Source organism: Peromyscus leucopus, chromosome 5, assembly GCF_004664715.2.
Source record: "Peromyscus leucopus breed LL Stock chromosome 5, UCI_PerLeu_2.1, whole genome shotgun sequence".
NCBI lineage: Eukaryota > Metazoa > Chordata > Mammalia > Rodentia > Cricetidae > Peromyscus > Peromyscus leucopus.
The window spans coordinates 122,919,284-122,931,880 of NC_051067.1; the positions used below are offsets into that span (position 1 = coordinate 122,919,284).

Consider the following 12,597-nt stretch of genomic DNA (forward strand, 5'->3'; position numbering starts at 1 on the left):
TCACAATCCTCTGCTCCCCTCCAGCCTGTCCCCAGAGGCCATCACAAGGACACTGCCTGACTTGATCCATAAGCCCTCTCTGGCAGCAGGAGTCCCTGGCTGGTGGCATAGCATTCTGCCACCCCCTCACAGATGTGGCAGCGCTGAATCTGTCTTTCTTTAGTTTCACCCTGATAGAATTTTCTGTGGTGATTTAGGACAAGGCTGTGAAGGCTCTAAGCCCCTACAAGGTAGGGCCCCAATCCGTGTAGAGCTTGGGGGTCCCTGCCGTACTGATGGACTCTCCCCAGGTCCCAAGGTGCAAATGAATGAGCAAAGAAGTGATGTGTGTGGGCCAATGCGCTGCCTCCTGGCTCCAGCCTGCATGCCTGCCATGGGGTTTAGGGGAGGGGTAGGGAGACGGGGGTGGGGGGGTGGGGAGGTGGGGGAGGTGCGGCTGGGCAGTGTCTCCATATGGATGCTATAAATTAAAGCATTCCAGGAAACAGCACTGTAAATTCATCTGCCTCTTGCCTGCAGGGCTGGTGGAGGCTAAGCTCGCCTCAGGAACTCCGAACATCCCTCTCACTTAGAGCGCTACTCCTACGGAACTAAGCCCTGGGAAGGAAAAAAAAATTAAAAATAACTGGATGAACAGAAAATGACTTCTCACCAGCCCTGCACTCTCAGTGGGGAAGGGGGAGAGGGCCACCAGCCTGGGTCCTGGCTCCCTGTGGCCCAGATTGCCTGCCAGAGACTGAGATGGCCCCAGCTGCCCACCCAGACCGGGGAACCTCCCTGGCCTGGGCTGACCCTGCTTGTGAACTCGGTCTCCTTTTCTGAGGCCCCCTTCTGAAACCTCAGTTTCCCCAGCCTTGGAAAGGGGGTGGGACAACAAGAATAGTCAAGGTCATGGGCAGTGCGTGTGGTAGGGAGGGGTTAGAAGGGAGATGGGCAGGTACTGTCGTATGGGGGTTGGGACCATTTCTGTCTGGGGGGTGGGAAGGTTCTTGAGATGGATATGGTGATGTGAGATGATACTGTGGTAACTGGTGAATTCTGTGTTGGGTACACGTGCCCACAACTTCAATACGTACAGAAGAGGGCTGGTGAGGTGCCTCGGTGAAGAGAGACGCTCGCTGGCAAGCCCGATGACCTGAGTTTGACCCCTGGCACCCACGTGGTGGGAAGAGAGAACCGGTTCCCAGATACTGTGCTCTGATTTTTGAGCCTAACTCAAGCAAGTTGGGTGTCTTGGTGGGGGTTAGATGCCTGGGTGCAGGTGGGTATCTCCAGGGAGACTGGGTGGCCTGACAGTAGCTGTGCCCAGTAGGGTGGAGGGAGTGTGTCAATTCCACAGAGGTGTAGGGTGTCCGGTTCCCAAGGGTACCTGCCATTCATGTGTTCCCTTGACTACCGTGATGATGCAGGGACCTAGAAATATATAGAACCATTGTGTCAGCCGGGCAACCTCGTGATGCGAAGGAGAAGAAACCAAGCAGTAACTCCCCTGTTCCCTGAAAGACTCCAGGGATGGTGTCTGTGGGTTCCGGAGCCTTCTCCACTTACTCTGTGCCGTGGGGAACCTCACCCATGCCTGAAAGACAGTCACAACAGAACCTTGAATGGATGCTGTCTGGTCTCAAGGAGCCTAGTCCCCAGAGGACTTGGAGAAGTGACATCTTCACTAATCTGTGGGGTGCAGTTGGGATGGCCACCCTAGTTTCCCAGGCTGAACACCAGGGTCCTGTGGTGCGCTGCACAATGGCATATAGATGCTCCCCAGGGACAGGCTGCGTAAGGCTGGACCGTGGTGCATTTCCCCACAGCTCTCTCTTAGACACTCACCAGGGTGCCTGCCAAAAGCTCGGGGCTTCTATATTAGGCTATCAAGAGATGGACACAGAACGCTCCCGTGTCTAGCATCAGCCTGGGGTCTGGGGCTGGGCACTGAGAGTACACACTGTCTAAAGCCAGCTCACCTGGACTGCTGACCGCAGAGGTCGGGCCACAGTGAGGAAGGAAAGATAGCCCAAGGCCCTTCTCTTTCCTGGCTCATTTCTCCCCTTCTTTCCTTACAGGTCAGCTCTGCCCCTCTGGAGGCACCTGCCACTGTCCATGTTCCTGTACCGGAGCCCGAGCTACAGCCGGTGCCCCCCGCGGACAGTCTGTCCAGGGGCACCAGGACCACCCAGGAGCTGCGGCCAGTGTCAAGCCAGCAGAGCAGCCGGGACAGCTGGGATGGGGATGGAGTAGACCTCACAGCCACAGGTAGAGTCGTGTTTCATGTCTCTCCGTTGAGACGGGGCCTGAGCCAGCCCGTGGGCTGCAGCTCCGGAGGCTGAGTTGAGACACTGAGTTCCAAGTTGGTTCCACCTTACGTTCTTGGCACTCTAGGGTTCGAGTCCGCTCACTGGGGTTTGGGGTTTTCACTCCGTGCTCTGTGATGAACTTATCTGTGCACTGACTGGTCCTTCACGCCCGCAAAGGCCGTCGCAGCAAACACGGTCCTGCAGGGTGTTTCTGGGTAAGGTGGATACGGGTGCCAGCTGTCCTAGGCACCTGGGAAGGCTTCCCTAGTGCTGGGCCAGCAGGCATGAGAATGTCCATGTCAGGGCTTCCCAGCCTGGTGCCCTCACACTCCTCTGCTGTTCGGTGGCTTTTGAGAGAGAGCTGTGGCTAGGGTGGCTCTCCTGATCCCATCGGCCTCTTGTGGCCTCCCAGAGCCCTCACTGTAGGTGCCGAGGGCACAGTGGACATTTGTGTCCTTGTAGCCTCTAGACCAGACAAGATTCCCTGCATCAGGCTGTAGTAGAGAGGACCTGTGGGAACCTGATCCATGCTGTCCCTGGGGAGGAGTGGAGACTCCAGGACCAGCCTCGCCACCGAGCAGGGAGATACCTGCAGCGTGGCTTGCTAGAAAATAGTAGGAACTGGGGCTGGGGAAGGTGACAGGTGGCACATTTGTTTGGACCACCACAGGCCCAGGCTTTGATCTGGAGTACTCATCTTGCAGTCCACCCTGGACTGACCTCCTTTCCTCTGTGAGATGGACTCAGCTCACAGATGGACCCAACAAACCAAATGCGTATGCCTTGGGGCCTGGGGGCTTCGGACCCCGGCAGGTGTGGACAAGGTGGCCACACAGCAAAGGGGTAGGGGTGCCAGGCAGATGCTGCCAGACACTGGCATCCTCTTACCCTACATGCACATACTTCTCCGTCATGCTCAGGGCCTCGCATCTGTGAGATGGCATGGAGATAGGTGGACCTGGCTTCCTTCCACAGAAGGTATGGCGTCCGGCACCAAGGGAAAGGTTTGTTGTGTGTGAGCCTCGGCACTCGTCAGTACAGTGGGCTTCCTCGGGTCAATAGGCAGAAGGCCGAGCTTGTGTGGGAAGCACCTCCCTTTGCTCCCCGGGGCTGCTGCCCTGTGGAAGCCGGGATGCTTGGGTTTGGCATGAGCCCTCCCAGGTCCAGGACATGCCCTTCTGGATTGAGTCTTGGAAGCCTACTTGTGTCTGCATATCTTACCCAGCCCTCCAACTAAGTCTACCTGAGATGTGTCTGCCGTGCCCAACAATGTTCCTGGTGACGCCACATTCCCCAGGACAGGCCAGCCCCTGGTGGAGAGCTGTAGGAGAGCTGGCCACTGTGTGTGGAGAGGTACACCTGCTTTGGGCTGAGGGACCTTCAGCAAATTCTGTCTCTCAAACTGAATCTGTGAGAGATGCCTGGTGGCTGGTGGTCTCTGAGCTCTGTGACACCTTGGCAAGCAGAGGCGTGTGTGTGTGTGTGTGTGTGTGTGTGTGTGTGTGTGTGTGTGTGTGTGTATGCCATTTCACATCAGCGGAGCAGTGTGCAGCGGGCTCAGAGAGGCTGAGGCACTCACCCCTGTCACACAGGAGTGGTAGGGTACTGTGATTTGAACCCTGGATCTGGCTCCTACAACCTGCCTTATTGTAGCCCAGCAGTGTTAACTCTGACCCAGAAAGTTCCAGGTCACAAGTTTTGGAGGTGACATTTCCAGTATGGAGCCCTGTTTGGAGCCTTTGGGGTAGGCCTTGTCACAGCTGTGTCTCTGACAGTGACTTCTAGGTGAAGACCCTGAGTCATCATGGTGGATGAAGGCTACACCCTAATTCCTTCTAGAGCTCACTGGACATGAGGGTGGGAGCAAGAGGTGTCTGTTCACACTGGGGCCACAATCAGACATAGACCTACTCAGGACACATTCTTACACGCACATGCCCATCTTACGTGCACACACACGCGTGTGCGCACACACACATACACACACACACAGTCATATACCTACGTGTTTCCCTTCTTTCTAGGGTTTCACACCAAGGAAGCATCACTGGGCCCGCTGTGATGGCTACAGCCAGTTCTGAATTGCACAGTCCTCTCTGAAGGTGGTTTAGTCATGGCAGGAAGGGGAATCTATACTGCTTGGCTGGGCTGGAAACGCCTCAGCCAATCATTTCTCAGCTCAGCTTCCCTGCAAGCATGCTATATATAAAAGTTGGGGAAAGGCCTGGGACTAGGCCAGGGCTCCCAAGAATTCCGGTGCCAAGCAATGAGTTTGGAGCCATTGGGTTTTAACCTACCAAGATTCCAGAATTCATCGGATTTGGTGTCACTTAGGGAACAGGGCCACCTCAGTGTCAGGGATGGAATTGCCCATGGCGAAACTAACCAGAAAGCCTTTGTGGGGGCAGCATCAGCTCACAGGCACCGCGTTCGGAGAGTCACCAGCACAGTTCTAGGCCATGGGGGACAGGACTGGCATCTGCCAGGCCCTTTGGGCTCACTTCTCCATCCTTTGAGGACCATGGGGATGCAGGCCATCATTCCTCCAGCAAACAAAGCCGGAAGGAACCTCGGACTGGTGGCCAGCCCCTTGGTGAGGGAGAAGGATGTTGTTTGGAGTCTTGGGTGGGCAGTGTGAGGAGGGCACTTGGCTCCCTCAACAGCCTCGAGCCTCCAGCCGAACCAAGAACCATTTTAATGTGCATATGACCTGGAAGCTGGCAAGGGTGGGAGGGGGCTCTGAAAGCAGTTGTCCTGTGCCGAGCACAGGCTCCCTTGGGACGGAAGGGATGCACGCTATAAACGGACAGGAAGGAGCTGGCACTGGTGTCCAGGTTTCCAAACCTTAGCCTTATGTTACGAAGTTGAGGACCTCCCAAAGCCTCAGCTGCTCCAGCTGCAGAATGGGCACTGTGACAATGAGGCCATCTAACTGAGGCAGTGGCGGGGGCGTGACATCAATGCTAAGAGGCGCCGATAGCTGCAGGGCGAGGTTGTGTAGGTCACGCACTCTGCAACAGGAGTGTGTGCCATTCTTGCCTCTAAATGTGCTTTCTGCGTGGCCGTGGGGGAGCCATCCGACCTGTTAGATGGACGGTGGCCTCGCGTGTCCTTTCTGGGTGGTGTAGCAGTTTCTCGTGTGACAAGCAGAGAGAGTAGAAATCGCAGTGCCCACTGGTGAGCTGAGCTGTGTGTGCCAAAAGCCATGCCCAGCCACTTTGACCCCAGCCCCTTTCCACGGGCCATGCCAGCATCCTCACCCGTGGCCAGACCAGGCACATGTGCCCACTGGGCTGAGACCCACCTGAGAGAACTGGGGCTTACCTGTGCGCATCTGGCTGCCAGGGTTTGTGGCCTCATCCCCACCGTCTCCAGATGCCCGTGTCTACACACTGAAGTGGTTAGCTGAGGACCCCCGCATTCTCACCTGCATGCATCTGCAGAAGCCCGGCCACCACACACCAGGTTACTCGTGGGCACCCATCTGTCCCATGCTAGTCGCTTTTCTTGTTGCTGTGATCAAACACCTGGCCAAAGCCGCTTAGGGGACAAGGGTTGTTTGGCTTGCGGTTCCAGGCTGCAGTTTACCGTGGTGGGGAAGTCATGGTGTGTAGCATGAATTGTTAGAAGGTCTTATTAATGAAATCAAACCCGAGGCCAGTTATTGGGGTGAACACTGGAAGATCAGAGAAACAGAACAAGCCACAGCTAACCTCACCTGGCCAACTTCTCAGCTGGTCATGTTTCCTCAGACTGGAAGCCTCTGTGTCCTCATATCCGAATGGCTCTCAGCTGAACTGTGCTGCTCAAAACCTAAAAGCTTAACCAGCCAAATGCTGCTAGTTTCTGGTCCTCACGCCTTATATACCTTTCTGCTTTCTACCACCACTCCCTGGGATTAAAGGCGTGAGTCACCATGCTTGGCTGTATCCTTGAACACTGGATTTCTGCCTCTGGAATGCTAGGATTAAAGGCGTGTGCTACCACTGCCTATCCTAAGTATCTAGTGGCTGTTCTGTTCTCTGACCCCAGATGAGTTTATTAGGGTATACAATATTTTGGGGAACACAATACTACCACAATGGTGGGAGGCACTTCAGGCAGCCAGCCACATACTCCCTCACTGACATGCCAGAGGTCAGGTGTCTAGGAGGTGATTCCATGTCCAGTCAAGCTGACAGTCGGCTCCCTCTGGATGATCAGGGATGGAGGGTGCTGTGTAGAGCCACAGCACCGCCCCCTTGCTATGTAGCCATTGTTGCTTGAAGACCCCTCCCTTCCCCGCTCTTGTATACTGTGGCCTGGTCCGTCCCACACAGTGACTCAGGTAGAGAGGTCAGCTTCCTATGGCTGCTGTGATAAATCTTGAGCTGGCGCTCTCTCGCTCTCTCTCTCTCTCTCTCTCTCTCTCTCTCTCTCTCTCTCTCACACACACACACACACACACACACACACACACCTGTGATCCCCACACTAGGGAGGCTGAGGCAGGAGCATCACCAGTTTCAGGCTAGCCTGGACTAGTCTCCAAAGTTATCATCCGGGCCTCATTGAGGGAGTCTAGGCTGGGCAGGGCCAGTTTCTGAGAGGCGACAAGGAAAGCTTTGTCCTCCTTCAGCATCCCTTGACTGTCTTCAAGGCCCGCAGTGCAGAACAACCACTGTCATGGCCCTTGCTGACCCTCTCCTCCCTGACTCATCTACCAGAATCCCCCTGTGGCTGTCCTAGGACAACCTCATTACTAACCTGTGTCCAGGTCAGCTGCTCAGGAGCCACGTGCTGCAGCCTGCACCCAGAGGACTGCAAAGCCTTTGGAATTTGTCATTCCACTGAACATGATACCATGTGAAAATCACCCGGCTGTTCAGGGCAGGAGCTAAAAGACAGGACGAGGAGTACTCCACTGTGGAGTTCCTGCTCAGGGCCCATAAGTCCCTGTGCGTGTGGCTTTGCCTTCGTTCCTGGGGCCTGTGTGTCCCGTCCCCAGCAGGCCCAGCCAGTAGGCCCTCCCCACCTCAGCTATGATATGACACTGTTGATGGTGTCTGAGGAGAAGAGGGGCTGGGACAGAGCTCTGTCCCTCCGTCTCTGCACCAGCTGGCCATTCTCCTGGGCAGTGTATCTCAGGCACTGGAGCCTTGAGCCTATGTCCTACCCAGGCTCCTAAGGCCCCATTTCCTGGTTCTGAGGCTACTCCTGGGGCTCCTACTGTCCTCAGGCTCTGAGCTGCTCTGCAACAGGGAATGGGATCTGGCCTTGCAGTACTTTGTAGCCAGCACCTGGCTGGGGGCGTGGGGGGGATACCTCTTACCTGGTCTCTGTGGGGATACCTCTTACCTGGTCTCTGTGGAGATACCTCTTACCTGGTCTCTGTGGGGATACCTCTTACCTGGTCTCTGCGGAGATACCTCTTACCTGGTCTCTGCGGAGATACCTCTTACCTGGTCTCTGTGGGGATACCTCTTACCTGGTCTCTGTGGGGGACACCCCTTGTCAGGCTTGTGTGGGAGCACTCCTCACCTGGCCCCTCCATACCCTCCAGGTGCTGCTGGCTGGAGTTTGAAGTTCCTCAAGGCATCCCCCTGTTCCTGCCGCCTGTCCTTCTGCCTTCCAGTCTCACACCTCTGTCCCAGAGCCCTCTGGGAACAGCACCATGCCAGGCCTAGCACCTTGTGCCATCTGCCTGCCTCAGTCTGGCTCTGTACCTTCTTTGTCCCTGAGGGGTGGTAGTGGCGCTGGGTCCCAACTCTGAGGTTCAGGGGCTCCTCCTGAGAACACAGGTTCTGAGAAGCAGGTTCCCTGGGCTGAGCTGCAGCCCTGGGGAGGGTTTCTGGGAGCTGGGGCCACATCTAGTAGACGTGGTTGTGGGGTCATGAGGTGCTAGAAGTGGACATTCACAGGTGGGGATGGCTGTTCCAACTGCCGCCCCCACCCCACCCCCTCTCCTTCCTGGCTGTGTGCTGTGCAGCTGGACATGGCATCTTGACATGCTCAGATCTGAGTCTGCCGTGTTCTGAGTGTGAGGCCTGGCTCTGCGCCTTCTGCGCTTCTGGTCTAAGCCGGATGTGATCCCGTGCTTTGGTGGAACAGGGCTGGTGACCTGTCTGTCTTGGTTAGGATTTCCATCCCAGGGATAAAACTGGCCCAAAGCAGCTTGAGCAGGAGGGGGTTTGTTTGGCTCACGTATCCCAGGACCAGTCCTCTGAAGGAAGCCAAGGCAGGGACCTGGAGGCAGGAAGTGAAGGATAAGCCCTGGAGGAACTAACTGTTTACCGACTTGCTCCTCATCACCTTCTCAGCCTGCTCTCTTATGCAACCCAGAGCCACCTGCAAGGGTGGCACCACCCACAGTGGCCTGGACCCTTCCGCGTCAATCACCAATCAAGAAAATGCCCTACAGACTCGCCCACAGACAATCCGATGGAGGCGTTTCCCTCCGTTCAGGTTCCTCTTCCCAGATAACTGCAGCTTGTGTCAAGTTGACAAAAAACTTACCCAGCACCCTGACCATCACAAGAGCCAGCCATGTCCAACGTGTGGTGTGACACCAGCACACAGGACGAGGGCGCTGCCTTGTCACCAGCAACCCTGCCTCTTCCTCTTCTTTGTCAGCAAAGTGGGATTCTGGCCGAGGCTGCCCCCGTCACTAGGAAGGCAGGGAGGGTACTGAGCTGGCCGAGCGCCCACGGCAGCATGGTGAGAGCTGAGCGTGGTGGCACCGGGCACAGGAAGGTTTTGCCTATGGCTGGTGAGCTGCAGCTGTTCCCACGGGTGCAGAACGGGATGCAGCTCCCAGCCCATTGCCCCCCTACACTTCTCTGCAGCAGGACCCCCCCCCCCGGGGCTCCTACCGCACACCACCCTGTGCCATCCCCTCCCTCAAATGCTGCCAGCAGAGCTGGGATCCGATGTCTGGCTCTCACTAGCAATGATTTTTATCTTCTTGGGAACGTCTCATAATGCTGGAAGCATGGCTTACAAGTCAGGGCAGGAAGTCTAGAAGCCTCTAAAGGCACCGCCGGGAAAGGGAGGCCTTTTACCGAGAGAGAGAAGGCCCTGGATCCTCTCAACACAGTTGAGAGGGCATAGGCAGAGACTGGCAGGCCCTCCCTCCCTCCCTCCTACACAGGGTCTGCCTATGTAACCCAAGCTAGACCGGAACTCTCCATCCTCCTGCCTTAGCCTCTCTCTAGAGCGAGGAAGACAGGCATGTGGCACCGTGCTCAGCTGGGCCTGGGTTCTGGTGAACACATTGACCTTGGGGTGTTCCCTGAGGACTTTGGGAAACACTGGCCGCTTGTCAGTGTCCTTAGCACCAATGCCTGACGCCCCTCCCCTGCGCTCCCTTCCTCTTCTTAAAAATGGTCTTGTTCTGTTGAGTTGTGGTCTCACTCTTTAGTCCAAGCTGGTCTCGAACTCATGGCCCTGCTGCGGCAGTCTCCTAGTGCTGAGATGGCAGGTCTGTGTCCTCATCCCTGGTGGATCTGCCTTCCCTTTGCGACGGCTCCTACCCACTGGGATCTGCTGTCTTTGCTCCACTCCCTTGGCTGGTGTGTGGCCGTGCGTGCCTGCCTGCACCAGTTCCAGTTTCCATGAAACAAACGGGAACGGGGATCTAGTGTGGGTAGCTGGAAGTGGTAACCCCAAGTGTTGGCGACTTCCTGATGGCTTGTGATCAACGCACCTCTGCGCCTGGTGTGCCGTGGCCCAGAGGCAACACTTGCCGTCAACCGGAACTTCTGCCCCAGGTGGGAGATAGAAATTTTCCGTGGGAGAGATCGGTTGAGGGCTCTGTTGGCATGACGACCTGAGTTCTATGCCCCAGCGCCCATATAAAAGCTGGGTGTGTTAGTTCACGCATGTGACCACCCCAAATCGGGGAGGGGAAGACCTGAGGATCCCCGGGCTTGCTGGCTCCCAGGCTTGCTGGCCGGCCAGCCTAGCTCAGTTGAGTTCCAGATCAAGAAGAGGCCTTTTCTTAAAAAAATGAGACAAGAGTGACTGATGGAGACATCCGACGTCAGTGTCTGGCCTGCAGGTGTGCACACATGTGCCCCTGCCCCTGCGTATACACACAAGCACGTAAACACACACAAGGACCATGAGTGGAGCCACTGAAGTGACTTTTGTGGGCCCTGTGGGTGAGGTGTCCTGGGGCTGTCACACGGCCTCAGGAGACAGGGCTGTAGCCAGCCTGGCCCACCCTTCTGAGGGCCACATATGTGTGACACTCTCCTGTGCTCCAGGGGCTCCCATCCCATCGGCTTTTAGTGATGGAAATGCAGCTACTCTCTCCTCAGCTTCTTTCCCATCTGGGGATGTTATTCCCTTCTGTGTGTGTGACTCTTAACCCTGCACTGCCGTGTGCGTGCGTGCGTGCGTGCGTGAGTGTGTGTGTGTGTGTGTGTGTGTGTGTGTGTTTGTGTTCACAGGTACTTACTGAGCACCTACTGTGTACCACAGATTCTTTTTTTTTTTAATCATTTATTTATTTTTATTTCATGTACATTGGTGCTTTGCCTGCACTTATGTCTGTAGGAAGGTGTTGGATCCCCTGAAACTGGAGTTATAGGCAGATGTGAGGAGTTATAGGCAGATGTGAGGAGTTATAGGCAGATGTGAGTTGCCATGTGGGTGCTGGGAATTGAACCTGGGTCCTCTGGAAGAACAACCACTGCTCTCAACCACTGAGCCATCTCTCCAGCCCCCATGCCCCAGATTCTTTAGAACCTGAAGTGCACAAAACAGACGCGTGACCCGGCACTCAAGGACTCCCTAACTCCTGTTTGACGTGAAGGAGGCAGCTCCTGTGGCTGGCGCAGACAGAGGCCATGCTAAAAGAATGCCTTGTAGTGTCCCAGTCAAGGAGGAGAGAGGTTCAAAGGTCCAAGGCGTGTGGCCTCCAGGAAGCGGGGACCATGGTTCCCTGGGCCTGACACAGCACAAGGGGAGGAGACCCACAAGCTTTCACTGGGTGAATGGGAGCTGGGGCCTGTGCGGCAGCGGGAGGAGGAAGTGGGGTCTGGTGAGCCCAGCTGTGTGCATCCAAGTGGCTCCCTAGCCCACTCCAGACCCTCCCTTCTCCTCAGCGCCTGGGCCGGCCAGTCCGGTCAGCACGTGTGTTCCGGTAGGAGCTCTGAGGGCTGAGTGAAGAATGTTTCACACACCCCTGGTGAGGTAGCCATAAGAGAAGCGGCAGAGATGGCCCAGAGTTTAAGGGCACTGGTTGCTCTTGCAAAGGACCCAGGGTTCAATTCCCAGCACCCACATTAGATAGTGCACAATCTCATGTAACCAGTTTCCAGGGATCTGGCACCTTCTTCTGGCCTTCAGAAGAACTTCACAAAGATGGTCCATTTACACACAGGAAATAAAAATAAATCTACAGTAAACAGAGGACCTAGGGATCGACCATACATTAGCCAAGGGCACCTCAAGGTCACCGCTGAGCTTGTTTCCAGGATGTGGTAGGCTCCAAGTTCCTCCAGACACTTCTGGAGGAGTATTTATGAAGTGATAGCTGTGTACCACGTGAGTCTGGGAACAGCGTCCTTCCTGCCACACCGCTTTCCTGTGGGTTGCTGTCACATGTCACCTGGAACTTGGTGACTCCAAACAATGCTTCTTCCCTTTAGGCTGGAGGTCAGAGGTCTCAGCTAGGTTTCAGGGTAAGGCCTCGCAGGCTGTTTCCTCCTGCAGGTTCCATGGTAAGATCTGCTTCCCTCCTGCCCCAGCTTCTGGAAGCCTCCGAGGAGGTCCTCGGCTTGTGGCCCCTTCCTGACATCTCTCCACCCTCTCCCACCACAGCCCCTGCTGTAATAACTCCGAGCCTCTGCTAGACCCACCTGGCTAATCTGGACGCTCCTTCTACCTAGGGTCTGTGTCTCAGCTGCAGCCACGAGGTCCACTTTGCCCCCTAAGGTACATTCTGTTCACAGCTTCAGGATGAGGCGGTGTCTGCTAGAGTCTGCTGGCTGGCACTCCATACCCATCACCCTGGCTGGGCTGACTGTGTCTTTGGCCCCCAGGTGTACAGGGTTCCTGGTGTCAGTGAAAGACTGAGTGGGAAGGGGCGGAATGGACCAGACGTGTGTCTGTTCAGGCAGTTTCAGGACAGTGAGGTCACTCCAGAACTCAGAGGTGGTGGACCTACCTTGTGAGCCCTGCTGTGAGGATGGCCTGCATTTAGACCCCTCAGTTCCCACTATCCAGGCCACTCTGCTGAGCAGGTGGGGCAGAGGATGAATCCTTGCCCATCTTGGGGAAGAAGCTGTGGATGCAGTTTGTCTCTGTCCCAGGAGGGGGC

The 12,597-nt window shown here is 56.0% G+C and overlaps 1 protein-coding gene across 4 annotated transcripts in view; it reads left to right on the forward strand.

The window, feature by feature from the left end:
• The window catches only part of Gse1 (Gse1 coiled-coil protein), a 353,452-nt gene that overhangs the window by 126,523 nt on the left and 214,332 nt on the right, over positions 1–12,597 (forward strand). For all 4 annotated transcript variants that reach the window (XM_037206309.1, XM_028880794.2, XM_028880793.2 and 1 more), the window contains exon 2: positions 2,061–2,250. In XM_037206309.1, the coding sequence (XP_037062204.1) occupies positions 2,061–2,250 (190 nt within the window). The remainder of the gene's footprint in view (positions 1–2,060; positions 2,251–12,597) is intronic.